The sequence below is a fragment of the Phytophthora cinnamomi genome (genome assembly GCF_018691715.1).
Source record: "Phytophthora cinnamomi strain GKB4 chromosome Unknown Contig61, whole genome shotgun sequence".
Classification (NCBI taxonomy): domain Eukaryota; phylum Oomycota; class Peronosporomycetes; order Peronosporales; family Peronosporaceae; genus Phytophthora; species Phytophthora cinnamomi.
This window is the reverse complement of record NW_027150994.1, coordinates 192011-208210: the sequence shown is the minus strand read 5'-3', so window position 1 is coordinate 208210 and position 16200 is coordinate 192011. Positions and strand designations below refer to the sequence as shown.

The 16200-nt window shown below is 52.3% G+C and overlaps 5 protein-coding genes across 5 annotated transcripts; 1 reads left to right on the top strand and 4 right to left on the bottom strand.

The window, feature by feature from the left end:
* Nucleotides 1–3241: 3241 nt before the first annotated feature.
* IUM83_17543 (peptidyl-prolyl cis-trans isomerase) lies at nt 3242–3946 on the bottom strand (the record flags this gene model as incomplete). Its single annotated transcript, XM_067942496.1, has 2 exons — nt 3242–3494; nt 3579–3946. The coding sequence occupies 2 exons, from the start codon at nt 3944–3946 to the stop codon at nt 3242–3244; spliced, it is 621 nt and encodes a 206-aa protein (XP_067787355.1).
* A 411-nt stretch (nt 3947–4357) lies between these two features.
* IUM83_17542 (ADP-ribosylation factor-like 2-binding protein, domain) lies at nt 4358–4977 on the top strand (the record flags this gene model as incomplete). The annotated part of the gene is made up of 2 exons (XM_067942495.1): nt 4358–4547; nt 4622–4977. 2 exons carry the CDS (start codon nt 4358–4360, stop codon nt 4975–4977), a joined length of 546 nt encoding a protein of 181 aa, XP_067787398.1.
* A 107-nt stretch (nt 4978–5084) lies between these two features.
* Nucleotides 5085–6704, bottom strand: IUM83_17541 (aldehyde dehydrogenase; the record flags this gene model as incomplete). Its single annotated transcript, XM_067942494.1, has 1 exon — nt 5085–6704. The coding sequence occupies one exon, from the start codon at nt 6702–6704 to the stop codon at nt 5085–5087; it is 1620 nt and encodes a 539-aa protein (XP_067787401.1).
* Nucleotides 6705–6874: 170 nt separating this feature from the next.
* On the bottom strand, nt 6875–7541 carry IUM83_17540 (Uracil phosphoribosyltransferase; the record flags this gene model as incomplete). The annotated part of the gene is made up of 2 exons (XM_067942493.1): nt 6875–7014; nt 7076–7541. 2 exons carry the CDS (start codon nt 7539–7541, stop codon nt 6875–6877), a joined length of 606 nt encoding a protein of 201 aa, XP_067787336.1.
* Nucleotides 7542–10146: 2605 nt separating this feature from the next.
* Nucleotides 10147–10512, bottom strand: IUM83_17539 (Carbohydrate-binding protein; the record flags this gene model as incomplete). Its single annotated transcript, XM_067942492.1, has 1 exon — nt 10147–10512. The coding sequence occupies one exon, from the start codon at nt 10510–10512 to the stop codon at nt 10147–10149; it is 366 nt and encodes a 121-aa protein (XP_067787381.1).
* Nucleotides 10513–16200: the final 5688 nt, after the last annotated feature.

Below are 16200 nucleotides of genomic sequence, written 5' to 3'. Positions count from 1 at the left end.
ACAAATTGACATCGCAGCAGGTGACATTGCGGTCAACCCACTACGGTGCACCATACTATCGGACGCCATTGCGATGCCTACTTTGAGAGCAGGTTGGTACGCTAATGCTATCGGAGTCTCCAATGGATCTGGGTTGCAGGTCGCCGTTGGTGGGTTAGCACTCACGCTGAGGGCGGTTGATACACTAAAGCTGGCGAAGGCTTTTGCGCAACAGCGTTGCGTTGTAGCCCGCTAGAACCGTGTCTGTAGTATCCATAAGCAGCTTGCATTCCTCCCACAGAGCAACGAGATATCCAACAACAAGCACATCACTTTATTTCGTGGGTACAAGACGGAGATTTAACTCATATACACATGCATACCCTGCACCGGGCGTTGCCCACACCAGAGGTCCGCCAATACAGTATGATATTGAATTGGATCCACCGGCTGCCACTAATAAAAATTGCAATTTTAAACTAAACAATAATAAAAATTGCCGCAATTTATATTGTATTGGTACAGAAATGGTACAATTTATATCACTTTACAGAGGGATATAACAGTTGAGATCGCAATTTTCAAGAGAGTAGGCTCAATCTAATGGTGCTAGCTGGGAGTTGAACGGCGCCATCAACAGGTTCAGGGAACCCCAGGCGCAAAACTGTCCTGATCCCGTCACTATTAAGATTAAACTCGGTTGATCGGCGATAGAGGTGCTGGTAGTGGTGTCAAATGAGCAGCTCAAACGGGGAATGTATGGGCTGATCGCACGCACACGTGGAAATAAATATCGTTCCGGAGGCGCATGGCTGTGTAAATGCGCCATAGAAGGATCTCACGAAAATGGCGCCATTCGTCATGGACATCGCGGTCGTACGGGAAGATCAGCAGCTTCCACCCCAGGGAGCATCGAAAATCTGGAGCCCATGGTTCTGTCACAACACCTGGACGGGGTCGAAGAAGCGATACGTAGCAGCCTCTATAGCCCGGCAGCCAGGGCGCACACAGTGGCGCGCCAGCGGTGATACTGCACTCAAGTGACCCTGGCCTATAGACTGGAGGTTTATTGGCTAGACTTTCGGTAATTGCCAGTGGGGGCACTTTTTACAAATTTATTGCCAATAATTGGGTCAATTTTATATTGTATTGAGGTCAGTGTAGTCCAGTAATAAAAAATTATATCGAAAAAACTGATTATTTATTGTATTGCACTATTTTTTTCCGACCTCTGGCCCACACATTGCGAGCAGGAGGTGTTCGATTGCACCCCCACGCTTGTTTGCATCTTGACAAACACGTGGTGTCAAGCGAGACGAACGCGACAGCCCATTCATTGCTCGGACCGGAGCTTGCGGTGCGCATTCGCGGTCGCAGTTGCCGTCGCACCGCCGTTTGCGCTCGGGTAGCCACCGTTCACCACGGTCGCAGGAGCGCCCACGCTCACGCCATCGTAACCGACTGCGGGGCCAACGCCAACGCCGACGACTCCAGGAACGCCTACGCCGACGGCTGGGCCAACGACGCCGGGGCCATACACACCTGGACCCACTCCGACGCTAGCGACACCGGGAACACCGACGCTGACGCCCGGACCACCGATCAGTGTCTCGACCACCTCTTTCTCGGCTTGCACCCCACTTGAAAGGGCGACGGCGGCGATGCACATTGCTGTTGCTGCTGAACATGATTGCGAAAATGCTTTGTCTTGGACTATAGACGGTTGAGTCGGTGGAGCTTGTGCGAGTGAATTCGAGAATGAAATGAAGTTGGCAGGACGATAGTTGGCGTTCACAGAGGACGGCCCAAACTTTGGCCTGCTCAACTGATCTCTAGAGAGGATTGGTCAGTTGACATCGATGTGTCTCCTCCTCATACATGGATCCGGGCGCGGCTTCGTTTCGTTATGCCACAAAGATGTCGGTGTAGCATCAACCAGTTGGCTTGGCAAGGTCGCTCTGGCCCAGAACTTCTGGTTAATATCTATTTAGTTTGACCAGAGCTTGGTAAGTGAGCGGTGACCTACGCGTTTACGGGCACAACAGTCACTTCGAGTCAAGTGCGAGCCATAAATTCTCAAAACAGTTTCCTCACAGGTAGCCTAGCCGATTGTGGGCTTTCTGATCCCTTCGTTTGTGGCTGCGATCGCAATGAAAACAGTCTGTGCGTGGCACTAAGCAGGCACTTGGTGCGAGCGCTGTCAGCGAAAAGTCAACTGTTGCTCCAGTTTTCAAACAAGCATTGCATTACCACCGATTGTGGGTAGGAGGAGCAACGTTTTGGTGTCTGAGCATTCTTATCCACAATTAGTTTTTATATACTGTTAAGCTTAACATAGTGCTGCCAAGTGATTCGTACATGTGCGGGAGATCCTGGTTTCCAGAGCACATGGTATGCCCAGCTGCCGTGACGTTGAGTCAAGCCAAACCAACTAATTAGCTGTCGACACAATTACATGTTAGCAAGCCCCGGATGCCATCACCATAGGCATCTTGCTCATTTCCAAATCCGCCTCCTGACAAACGTCTCGGTCTCGTTCATCGTTTCAAGTGTATTACCAAGCAATGTTCAGCAGAAGCAGCCTCGCCGTATTGCTCGTCGCCTTCTTGGCTTTCTCGAGCGGTGTAAATGGCCAGTTTGGCTTTCCTGGCATGGGAGGCATGGGCTTGCCAGGAATGGGCGGCGGAGGCATGGGAGGTTTTCCTGGCATGGGCGGAATGGGAGGCATGTCGAACTTCATGAAGATGATTCCTGGCATGGGTGGATCAAGCGGAGGAGGCATGGGAGGTTTCCCTGGAATGGGCGGCATGGGGGGCATGGGCGGAATGTCGAGCCTCATGAAGATGATACCTGGCATGGGTGGCACTAGCAGCGGTGGTTCCCCGGGGTCAGTACATGCTGCTGGGGGAAGCTCTGGGTATCGCCGTAACCTTCGCTCGCAGTGAAAGAGTCAAGACGCCGAACTGTCAGCTTACGCCTACAAGGATTATTTGTGCCTGTGTCGCGTATCATTGTCGTCGAGTTGGTCAGGTTTTCTTACGATCGCAGTATGAAAACAGTGAATACGTTATTTGAAACTACGAAAACATTGTGAACAGATTTTTTTGTATCTGTGCACAGTAGTAAGATACCAATCCAAAGGTAGTGGAAAGCAGAATATAAAAAAAACAGTCGATCACCTACACGTCGAACGACGAGGTCGCACCTCGTTTCTTGTATTTGTTACGGCAGGTAGCCGGCGCTGCAAGTCTGTACGACGGCTCTATTCCTCCTGCACGAAGTCGTCGGCAGCGAGCTCGCCACTGTTCGTGATGACGACCTTCTTGCTGGGGGTGCCGCTGGGGGAGCCCACGGCCTCGATGGCGTCCAGCACGTCCATGCCCTTGATAACGCGGCCGAAGACGACGTGGCGGCCGTCCAGCCACGAGGTCTTGACGGTGCAGATGAAGAACTGGCTGCCGTTCGTGTTGGCGCCCGAGTTGGCCATGCTGAGCGTGCCCTTGCCGGTGTGTTTCCTGGATAAAACCCAATCATCCAAAAAGCAAAAAATCCGTCAGTCGGATAAAACCCAACCACCCACCCAATAAAAAAATCCGTACAGTTTGAAGTTCTCGTCCGGGAACTTCTCGCCGTAGATGCTCTCGCCGCCCATGCCGTTGAAGTTGGTGAAGTCGCCGCCCTGCACCATGAAGTTGGGGATGATGCGGTGGAAGATGCTGTCCTTGTAGTGCAGCGGCTTGCCGCTCTTGCCCTCGCCCTTCTCGCCCGTGCACAGCGCGCGGAAGTTCTCCGCCGTCTTGGGCACCGTCTTGCCGTACAGGCCCATGACGATGCGGCCCGCGGGCTTGCCGCCGATGCTCACGTCGAAGAACACCTGGTCGGTGATCGTGGGGGTCTTGCCCGCCTGCACGGCCAGCACCAGCGCCGCCAGGCACAGCGCCAGCAGCGAGAACGTCCACTTGGCCATTGTCTGTCTAGAGTCAAGTCGTCTACGGTAGTGCAGCAACTATGGGGAATGCCCCTGAAGGAGCCAAGTGTCCGTCCGAGGAGATCCTGGGTTTTTACGTAAAAACTCACGCGTAATTACGTCGTCACGAGTGACGTCACTGGTACCATGCAATCGGTACATGGCTACATAACGTCAACTGCTTCGAGCGATACCTTGGTGAGCAAAGCTGGACTGGATGGTGCGATCGCCTTGATGTATGGAACGCGCTGGGGCCTGCTATTTCAAGACCCCCCCTCCAGAATGCGATCGGCGGGCGGTTTCTCCCCGTGCCGCGTCCGTTCGCTCTGCTATGATAAACGCTGCAGTCAGCGAAAGAAAGGCGAGGCGAGGCGAGCAGCGAGCTCCGAGACATACTGTGACCTGTTCGCCATGGACGACAAGATCCAGGATCCTCTGGTGCGGGCGCTGGCGGAGTACATTAAGACGACGCAGTTCCAGCGGCAGTTCGAGCAGTTCTTCCTGGACCACGCGCTCACATTCACGGACGACTTGGAACACCAGCTCGCCTACATGACCATCTACATCGAGTTCCAGCATATGTTCAACGAGCACATGAAGGGTACGCGCAGCTCTTGGGGGTACTGCGTTCTTGCCTGGCGTACAATACTAATGTTTCGTATTTTGACATGCTAGTCTTCCTGGCGCAGCAAGGGGTGAGCGAGGACGAGTTTGCCGAGCATTGCCAGAAGGCGATCAAGGCCGACCCTAAAGCCGAGCAATACCTTGAGATTGTCATTGCCTCCATGGACTATGACGCCTTCTATGGTCTCATGAAGTCGATGCGGGCGCGGGCGTCTGTCGAGAATCACCGCGCCGACGCGAAAGACTGCGATACTACCCCTAGAGCTTGCGGAAAGCGCAAAAGCTCGGAAGGGAAGCTCAGCAAGGACGAAGAGGGACCTGAGGATGTTGAGGACGAGGGATCAGCCAAAGGCGCGAAGGCTACCAACAACGACGAGAAGGAACTGGACAGCAAGGAGAGCAAGTAGAACGTAGTTGTAAAACGAGACTGCTCTTTGATTGTGTTAAGCTCTGAATAAAGGGAAGATAAGTCGATGAAGTGGCCGTTGCAGGCTTGGCATGGCGACGCACAAGCTCAGACTGAGAACTTGATTATGACAGCGATGATGGCGAGTATCGCTGCGAAGCCTAGCGACTTGAGCAGGCGCATGTGGAAACGTGTGAACGGGTACATGGCGATACTAAGGATAAACTTCTTGGCTGGCGTGTATGGAGCGTAGCGCTGTGGCAGATCCAGCAACCCGTTCTTGTAGATCACCGTCTTGTAGTGGGAAAACGCCTCGAAGCCGTGGTGACCGTGGTAGGCGCCCATACCCGAGTTGCCGACTCCACCGAAAGGAACGTGAGAGTTTGACAGCTGCATCAGGACGTCGTTCAGCATCATACTACCAGCCGAGGTCTCGTTCACCACACGCTCCTTGTTCGCGCCACTAGAGCTGAAGTGATAGAGTGCGAGTGGCTTCTCACGCGCAATGATGAAGTTGATCGCCTCATCCAGATCACTAGCAGCGTAGTAGTAGATTGGCAGCAACGGGCCAAAGATCTCGTCGGCCATCGAAGCACTGGAAACGAACGAGTTGAACTCCGTGCGGAAGTTCAGCAACGTGGGCGAAATGAAGCGCTGCCTGTCGTCGCTATCTCCGCCGTAGCTCACATGCTTGCGGTCTTTCTCCAAGATGCCCGCTAGACGCGCGTACATGCGCTGGTTGACGATACGTCCAAAGCTGTCTGACTCCTTCACATTCTCGCCGCCGTATTGCGCCGCCACCTCTTCCTCCAGCAGCTTAATAAACTGGTCGCCAATCTTGGCGTCCACCAGCAAATAGTCGGGGCGGACGCACGTCTGACCGCCGTTGACGAAGGCGCCCCATGCGATGCGCTTCGCAGCCAACTTCAAGTCGGCGGTGCCGTCAACGATGCACGGAGACTTGCCTCCGAGCTCCAGCACCGTCGGCGTCAGGTGCTGCGCGGCCGCCTGGGCCACGATCTTGCCCAGGAAGTTGCCGCCCGTGGCGAAGATGAGGTCGTAGCGCTCCTGCAGCATCTTCTTGGTCTCGTCCACGCCGCCGTACACGACGCGCACGTAGCGCTTGTCCATGTACTTGTCGAAGAGCTGGATCAGCACGTTGTTCAGGTGGCGCGTGGTGTCGTCTCCGGGCAGCCGCACGACGACGCAGTTGCCGGCGCCCAGCGCGGCCGCCAGCGGCATGAGCAGCAGGTACACCGGGTAGTTCCACGTGCCGATGACGCACACGACGCCCAGCGGCTCGGGCCGCACGTACGACAGGCCGGGCAGGTTCACGACGTTCGTGGGCTTGAGCTGCGGCTTGGCCCAGTCGCCCACGTAGTCGAGGAAGTCCTGGATCTCGGCCTTGAGCAGCGACACCTCGGTGGCGAACAGCTCCAGCGGGTGCTTGTGCAGGTCGCGCCACACGGCGTCGTTGATCAGCGCCTCGTTCTCGTCCACGAGCCGCTGCAGCGCGCGCAGCAGCGAGCGGCGCGTGCGCACGTCCTTGGTGTCGCCCGACGCGAAGCTGGCGCGCAGCGCCTCCACGTCCGCGTGTGTGTCCTGCAGGTTCACGTCGGGCAGCGGCGGAACGTCCGTCGTGGAGCCGTACATGTCGCCAGCGTCCGGGATGGCCACGTAGCTGCTCGGGTGCTGCGGGGTACTGGGCGGATCGGCGACTGTCGGCATTTGACACTTGGGCTCAGTATTGAAAAATCGAAAATGATCACGGTACGGTCGTTGACGTGAATGTCGTGATGGACGACGAGTGTGATTGGTCGGATGATTAATTTTCGAAGCGAGTCCCGCGATTGGCTGTAAATTGGATGATGACGTTGAAGTGGACTTCAACGTGTTGCCTAAACCATGGACCTATTGGGCTGCTTGACCCAGAATTCATTCGTACCCGAGAACCGCTGCTCGAAGTCGCCGATGCCCGGGCGGATACGCCGCTGCTGGTCGAGTACTGTGTCGACCTGCGCAGTGATCAGCGTCACGTCTGCAGGAGCACAGGATTGTTAGTGGGGTGAAAAGCGTGGCCAAGTCGAAGCAGAACCCACCTGGGAAGTGCTGGAAGACGTGCTGCAGCCCCTCGAACGCGCTGATGACGGCCACGTAGTAGATGCTACTCGGACTCACTTGCTTGTCATTCACGAGGTAATCCAGAGCTGCGACCGTCTTCTCTCCTGTAGTGCACTGGGTGTCGAGTAACAGCACCGCGTGCTGCGAGCTCATCGACGGCAACTGGGCATGGATCTGTGGTGGCGGCGTTACCGACGGGATGTTGCCCGTCTCGGAAATGGATACTGATCTGATCGAAACTACTCCCGTGGAAGACGCCGGGCTGATGTCTGAGAACGCACGGAGCACCAGCATGCCCCTGTCTTCCATCGAGATACCGCAGACATCGCTCTCGTCCATCGCCTTGGTAGCGTAGCAAATGTCGCCGCACTGATTCTTGATCTCGACGTTCTGGCGCGGCAAGCATGTCAGTACTTCTTCGATGAGGAGGCGTATTAACCGCATTGTTCGTTGCTGAAAAACTGGCGTGCTGATGCTTTCGTCCCGCAGTGTTGCGACCAAATTCCTGCAAGCGTGCGAACAAGCTGAGGCTTCGTGGACAAGGAACTGTTTGGGTGGCACCTGCCAACCAATGTGGTTGTCCAGACTGAGTTGTCGGACCTGTGATTGACGACCTGCTTCATTTTTCCACAGGGAAGGACTGTTGTCGATGACCTGGTCTTGCTGCGAGGTATCGACATGAATGCCAGCCCACGACAGGCTTGTGGCGGCATTATCATGATTCGTTGATGTCGATTTTGCTGAAGCGCTCCCAGGTTCCTCGGCGTTTCTAGTTTGCTGGGTTTGATCCGCATGAAGATAGATCGTCGTTTCGTCTGGGTTCGTCGTGCGTACAGCCGCGCTGCGTTCGTTGTTGATTACTGCCACCGATGCTAGCTGCGGGCTCGCTTTCTTCCCGCGCGACTTGTAAGGGTGCTTTGCTCCGGGGTTACGAGTCTTTCGAGTAAGCACACCCCAGCGGTTCTTGTAAAGGTTGCAGATTGCAGCACGGCTGACGCGAAATTCTCTGGCGAGTGCCACTTGTTTCTCACCAAGGTCGATCCGCGTGATGATTTCTCGGCGATCGCCTTCGCTCAAATACCTCGACGTGCGCTCACGAGGTGTCACAGGGCTAGTGCCACTAATGTGGACCATCGTCTGCAAATCCAGTACTCTACTTGATGACAATGAAGCCGACTCAACTTCAGACCTATCGAGCGGGTTGGCTTGTCCTTCACTTCGATCGTGATCCAGGTAAATCATATTCAGTCGCGAACCTGGAGCGTCATCGTCGTCGTTGTCTCCCGAACTTCGGCTTGGGGCATTCTTCATCTCGCTCTCTTCGCTGCTGAAATACCTTGGTGCGGGTTCCGTCGCGTTGCCGTAGTTACTGGAATTCGTCGCCCCGTCAGAGATACTAGGGGTGTCCCTGTCAAAAGGGGCCAGTGGCAGGTAGGACGATAGCTTAGGTAGCTCTGGTGCCTGCTTCATGGTGATGGTTCTTGAGTTGCGTTGTGTGGGAGAAAAAGAAGTGAGGCAGTTATCGCTCGCGGGGGATTCATGTACTGTATCTGGAGTTGACAACACAAGGGATTCAACTCCTCCATTGCAGTGGATTGTGTTTACCTTTGACATAGACACCGCCCTCTGTGTTGACGACAGTCTTTTGAAAGCAGTGATGAGTGTGCAGAGAACTCAAAACCTTGCGACGCGTTTGCCTTCAAGCATCGCCTAGCGAACTGGCCACGACCAGTCGCCTATTAGGCTTTCACGGCCTAGAATGATGCAGTTCTGTGGTTAAAACCGGTGTGTACAGCAGCCCTCGCCTGGAGATGATGCGTCCATGGACTACCGGGAACATAAACAGCAAATGTACCTTGAAGTTGCTGCAGCTGATCGTACATGTCCAGTCTGAAATGGATCATGGAATGGGCCTACACATACCTGCACCATCGTTCTCTGGTAGAGAATTTTTAGCGATGATATTTTAGTGCATCCGTTATTGCTCAACTGGTGTGCAGACAGTATTCGATGGTACGCCTCAACACACTTCGAAAGCTCCCAACCATTTTCGTGAGCCTTTATAACCGTCACGTTCATTGCAGGTGTACTAGTTGGTCACTCTGCTGCAGCACAGGCTTGTGAGTGTACACAACACCAGACCAGACGTGATTTTACGCGCATGCAGGCCCATTCCTTGCAGTTGCCGTTGCACCTGCAACTTCCGGTGTGCTTCGCGTTTCTGGCGAATCGTTTGCAAACAAGATACGTACAGACGCAACTGGTCGAGAGACCTTCCGCTGCATGTTCAGCAATCGGACCACCGATGCAGTGTCATTTATAATTGCATGTGTTACAGACTTAAGCGATGGCCAAGACCAGTAACGACGTCGTGCACGCTTCATAAGCGCCAAATGCTATTATCAGGGCGGTATGCACATTGCATGCTACGGTGCGGACATGGGTCAACTTGAGGTCAGTTACGCTCAACTGAGCTGCATCTAGATGAAGACAATGATAATTTTATCGCATATAAGCTCAACAAGGTTCTGGTTCCGGTTCTCTGGGTTTCCGGGTATGCGTCCCGTTAAAGGGAGGCAAGTCCGACCGGGGAAGAACAGCAATGTCGGTATCCCCACTTCGAACGCTGACACTACCCCGCTGACTGTTGCGCCTTTCAAACGCACTTGTCTCGTAACTCGACGAGGTGGGGAGCACCAAGGCACAGCCTTTGTAGAAAGCCCATGCGACGTAGAGTCTTCGGCTCACGATAGCATTCATCTCACGAGTGCATTATGCTGGATTTAGTACAAGAGAAGCAACAATACGGGTAAAAAGAAGAAGAAGAAGAAGAAGAAGAAGGAGATATTGGTTCACAACACTTGTATTGCTCTGCTACGCAAACGAAGACTAAACTCATAAACATTGATACCCAGAACAGACGCCTCGAGCTCTGTCGGGTAGATGTGCGCGCGGTCACACGAGCACGAAGGAGGCGTCGTCCCCCCTGCACGCTCTCGGATGCATCTCGCACGTCGATCGGCTGATCGAGACGGACTTTGTTGTCCATTTATTCCTCTTCTGAGCGGAGCTTGCGGTACGCGTTCGCGTTCGCAGACGCTGACGCGGTTGCCGTGGCACCGCCGCCGTTCGTGCTCGGGTAGGCTGCTGCAGGAGCGACTCCGTTGTAGCCGTAGCCGTAACCGGGGCCGTACACGCCGACGCCAGGGCCGTACACACCGACGCCAGGGCCATAGACACCAGGGCCGTAGACGCCCAGGCCGCCCACTCCGACACTTGCCACACCGGGGACGCCCACGCCGACAAAACCCGGACCACCGATCAGCGTCTGGGCCACCTCCCGCTCTGCGCGGACGCTGCTTGAGAGGGCCACGGCGGCGATGCACATGGCGAAGATCTTGTCGGTGCTGAGCATGGTTGGAGTTGTTGTTGTTGTCGAGGAAGTGGGACGTTGGCTCGCGTGGGTGAAATCGAGAATGAGGAACAGGTCAGACTTGGTGGCGACGGTCCTCGGTGAGTTACGTGTTGGTTTGCGGTGGTGGAATACGCCGACGCGAATGTGAAGGATGGTTCGAGCTGGTACAGCATCGGCCTTCGGGGAGAAACTGGCTGTGCTGTTAAGATTCGGATCCCCATACAAAGTTGCTCGATCGGCAGCGCCGCGCCTCATGAGCCGGATAGGCTTCAGCATGGTAGTGTTGTGGCAGGCGCCTTTCGGTGTTACATGTGGGGTTGGCGGTCGGCTTATACGTCGTCCTATGCAGGAACCATCAACGCTTCGGGAGTCAAAACCGCGTGCAGCACCTTCCTTGCTTGTCGACCACTCTAGGCCGACGGACATTGTGTTTGCTACACCGTACTGCCGCAGTTGTGACCAGCTTGACGAAACCCGATCGACGGTTGATCCCAACGATCAATCTTCCTGTTCTGGTGTGAGCTTTCCATTTGTACTGAAGTTTGTATGTCTTATGTTGAAGTTGGGTTCCACATAGAGGAGCCCACCGCACCGGATGGGCCGACAAGAAAGTCGATGCGTCTGCTGAAGATCACAGCAGAGATCCTGATCGGCCCAGCGATCGATCTACTCAAGCGTTCGGACGCGCAAACATGTGCTGCCCTGGTGAACAGCACGAGCTCTACACTGACGCGATGGTCAACAATTTCAATAACAATAAAGCGTATCATATGGTGTGGTTCCCACGGAGCTCTGCACGAGCAATTCAGTGTTTTGGTATCCGGATTGTGCCACGAGGCATCGGCTCGTTCAACGTGGTTCGGATATCGCCGCATTCTCCAATTCACCCTCGAGCCTCGACCACTCGAGACGAATCTTCGCTAGAAAATCGTATTGTGCTGCGTCAGACTCGACCCAGTTTCCGCCTACAACAACCATGCTGAGCAGCACCAAGATCTCCGCGATGTGCATCGTCGCAGCGGCTCTCTCGAGCGGAGCGAACGCTGAGAGGCAGGTTGCTGAGACCTTCGGCCTGTTTGGCCTCGGCCTCGGCCTCGGTCTCGGCCTCGGCGTGGAAAGCGTGGGCGTAGGCCCTGGTGTGTATGGCCCAGGCGTCAGCGTCGGTATGCCGGGCATAGCCAGTGTCGGTAATGGTCTTCCCGATGTGGGTGTCGCGGCACCCGCAGTTGGCGTTGGTGGTCCAGTTGTCGGCGGCCCCGCCGTTGTCGGTGCCCCACCAATCGGTTATGGCGCGCTTGCTAGTGGCGACGCGGTCTCCAACGCGAATGTCGGTGCACCTGCCATCTCCAACGCTAATGCCAATGCAGGCGTTCCTGCAAACGAGGTCTCAAATGCCAATGCCAACGGAACCGACACAACTCGACCGGATTTCAGTTGAGTGGTGTTGCGAAACTTGAATGCCACCGTGTTCGGGAGGCCGTGGTAAGCCTGACGGTTCTCCTGGCGATGGAGCAAACGCCCAACCGTCCAAAGTGTATCACTGGTCTCCTTGAAGCCGAATGGTACAATCTGCACGTCTATAAACGTGTAGAAACCACTCGTGCCTTCCTCTCTCTACTGCTGTTTCAGGTCATCCCAGCACGCGGTCGTCTTGTCCAAGACACAGGAACTCAGAAGAAGAATTATTAATAAATTTGATTAACTATTTAGCGGACGTTTCGTTTTGCTAGCTACAGGTAGACCGATTGGCTACAGTAAACAATTTGGTCTTATCTTGGGATCCAAATTGGTTGGCTTGGTGTGGGTAATCGTATTGATGTGTCGGCGTATCATAACCTAGTCGTTTAAGCACGTCAGCGACTGCCTGTTTGGATAGCTTGAGCGTGTCGGGATGCTGGAAGATATACTGGCAATGTCTACCAAATGACTTTGCCAATCTCTGAATATTTGGCTGGTTATCTTCTGTTTCATGAAAGTGCAGTTCATTGCGTAATCGCCGAGTTGAATGAAAAACTATTGCTGTATGAACTCTCCATAATATTAGTAAAGTCTTGTGTTGGTGTCTCCATCCCGCTTCGATGTCTTGTGGTTGTGGGAAAAGCAAAGCCGCCAGTATAAGTCTGAGCGGAAAGCGTTTCTCCATGGATTCCAAAGAGTCACCCATATTTCATGTATTGCAGGGCATGTGAAGAAACAGTGTTCAACTGTTTCAATGGCTGTACATGATTCCCGAACACATTCCTGTACTTTTGGAATGCGTGACTTGAGAAAGTAGAGCCTTGAACCAACAATCAGATCTCCAAAAAACAGTCGAAGCATGACGTCATGGATTACAGGAGTAAGACATCGGCGCAGTAGATTGTACTGGGGTAGTGTCGAATTAATTCGTATTGTTGAACAACCTAGCTCCTCCATTGGATGAGTGCTTATCACGTTAGCAGGTCGTAGAAGTTCGTTCCAATCTGTCAACCGAAGGTTCGGGAAAAATCTGGTTCCTTTGTCTGTTATCACTCCAAATGGTGGTAGAAAAATCCCCATCGTAGCGGCACTCACTCCACCAGCTTCTGGGTGAGGTAACACTCGACGAAATACTTGAGTCATTTGATGGTATAACGTAAATATATCAAACACAAAAATTCTTGATCCTAGCATCGGCCGTACCAGTGTGCGAATCTTACAGAAAACCCCGTAAGCAGTGGGCCAGTGATGACATTCATCCAGAAAGTCAGCTAGACACCATAGTTGTTTATGCGCTAGTTCACGGCACAGGAATCTAAAGTTATTTGTTCCTGTTCCCAGAGGTGTTCGAGCCGCTTCTTGCCGATGAAAAACTTGAAAGGTTGTTGATATATTCCACCAGATTGGACTAAACAGCGCGTATTGAACCTCTTTTGCTCTCGTGTACTGTAAAGAGTAACGGTGAGGCCATTTTAAACGGTTTCAAACCTTTAATAGCTGACGCCACCAAATGCGTAACTTCGTTGACCTCCAACCAGGCGGTTTTGGTGGGTTCCGGAGAAGAAACTCAGCCGACCACTTCCGAGAAAATGCTCCGTATCGTTGGAACAATAATTCCGTTATTGGACGGTACCACACAGAGTCTGTATCTTCATTGTGAGTTTGCAGCGCCTGTATAAATTGTTGAAGTATCTTAAAACGCTGTCTTTTGACAATTACCTCAATGTCCGGTACTCCTTTTTCTCGTGGTAATATCGCCATTCCTTTTTTTACTATGTTTATTCCCCCGGATCTTGTTGACACTCTATTGTACAGCACGTATCGGGTCACAACACCTTGGCACCGATTAATAAAACGAACTGGGATATTAACTGTGGTTGTGAAGTACCAAATCGTTGATACTATCATCGCTTGAACAATTAACCGGCGCCCCATTAGAGTACGTGCCCTTCCCTTCCACAAGCGAAGACGATTCATTAACTTTAATCCAAAGTCTCGGCTAGTTGGGTGGAGGTATCAAAAATTTCGAACGGAATTCCAAGGTATTTTACGATCTCGTCATTCTGCAGCTAATGTAGCGGCTCAAGCTTGGGTGCCGAGCGATGCTCATAATCACACTCTTGGCAGGGTTAAGCTTAGCGCCTGATCCAGCACAATACATGTCAACTATTCGCAATTGTCGTTGTAGATGTGTTACATCCATTGAAAATAACACAGTGTCGTCTGCGAAAAAGGCCACAGGAATCGATACCTCCTCATCAACCGCAACACCCCATTGCCGTTGTGCACGACGCAAATATCCCAACGGTTCCAGAGCTAAAGCAAAAAGAAAAGGTAATATCGAATCACCTTGCTTAACCCCTCGAGAGGGCTCTAAAGCAGCTTGCGCCCATCCATTTATCATTATTGAGCATTGTGACCGATTGTAGAGGCGTTTTATCCATGTTAAAAACTTGGGTCCAAAACCTTGACGCTCCATTACTTTCAGGAGATAATCTCTATTCACGCGGTCATATGCTTTGGCAATATCAAGAAATGCAGCAACAGCTTTACCCCCTCGACTAGTTACCAAATGTTGAAGATCTCGAACTAGCATTACTTGGTGATGAATGGATCTTCCAGGAATGAAACCTTTTTGATCTGAATGAACTAGCAATGTCATGAAAGGTTTTAGTCTCTCTGTCAGTGTTTTGGATAATACCTTGACTTCCACGGGCATTAGTGTTATCGGTCGAAAATTACCAGGGTTCGAGCGGTCCCCCTTTTTGAAAAGGAGCATCACCGATGAATACCTCTGGTGTGCTAGAAGTTCTCCCCGTTGCAGTTGATATCGAAACACAATGCGTAGTATTTCTCCAAACACCGCAGAAGCAATGTGATAAAAGGCTGTGGTGAATCCATCGGGCCCCGAAGCAGAATGCCCACGCATGGATCGTATTGCATCAGCTACTTCTTCCCCGGTTAGCTCCGAATCAAGAATTTGTTTTGCTTCCGTTGTAAGCGTACGATCAATTGAGTCCACTAATTGTTGTTGGGCATTATCATTTGGCTGTGGTTCACTTTGCGCGTATCGAGAATCTCCGAGGATTTTCCCCCAATGACGTTGATAGCCACTAACAATGTCTGCTGGGTCGCTAGATTCTGTTCCCTCTGAGCGCATTATCGAATCCAACGGTGTATGTCGTAGTTCAAAACGTGGAGAGCGAAAGAAAAACGTTGAGCTTTTCTCTGACTCAGTTACCGTGCGTTCAAATCCAACTGTACTTTGAAACGCCTCCCATTCTTCCTTACACTCCTCGTATCTCTTCTTTGCAAAATAAAGATTTAAAGAGATCTGCTCGTTGTCGCTATCTCGAGCAGCAGCCGAAGCACATTCTTCCAATTGCTGTCGAGCATGGGTGAGTTCAGCTCGTGCAGGTGATTTTAAATTATGCTGGCATTTCTTGAGGCAGCTCTTCATTCGCTGTTTCCATGTTTTCCACACAATTCTGGGATTCCTCGAGGTTTTTAGAATCTGGAGGACCTTTTTAGCTTCCTCCCGTATATCATCTCGGAGTTGTGGTATCTGAAGTAACCAGTCAGGAAGTCGCCAAAACCCCGGGCCAGTGGGGCGATGCCACGATGTGAGCTCAACATGGTGTGGTCACTACCTTCCCAATCTTTACATCCAGAATCATGATAACTTGATGATATCAAATCGTCAGAAATAAACATATAGTCTAGCCGATTATTGGACCCGAAAATATGGTTGAGTCTGGATGATGGAGTCTCCATGCATCTACCACATTTAGGTCTGTCATCCATGATATCAAAGCATTCCTACTGGAGTCAGGTCGAGAACATGCAATGATCGTATCAACTCGCGGATCCAAAGCTAATTAAAATCTTCACAGATCACATGGATCACATGAGTATTGTCTCCGTCATTATCAAAATCAGTCGGAAGTCGTTCAAATAGTGCCTTTCTCGAAGCCGCATCGTTTGGTGCATATATGTTATGAATATAGCATATAGTTTCTCCCCAGTCCATCTTCACTAGCAGGTATCGATTCTGAATTGTTGCTGATGAAACAATCTCCGCAGTTTCAACACCCGGGCAAGATCCGCGAATATGGGTTGCTACACTCCCACTTCTTGGATAAATAGTCTGCGGTGCCGCATCATTTCTATCCGAAATAAATACTCGTCCTCCAAAACTGTGCCGCACCAAGTAGATAAATCGATTGGCTT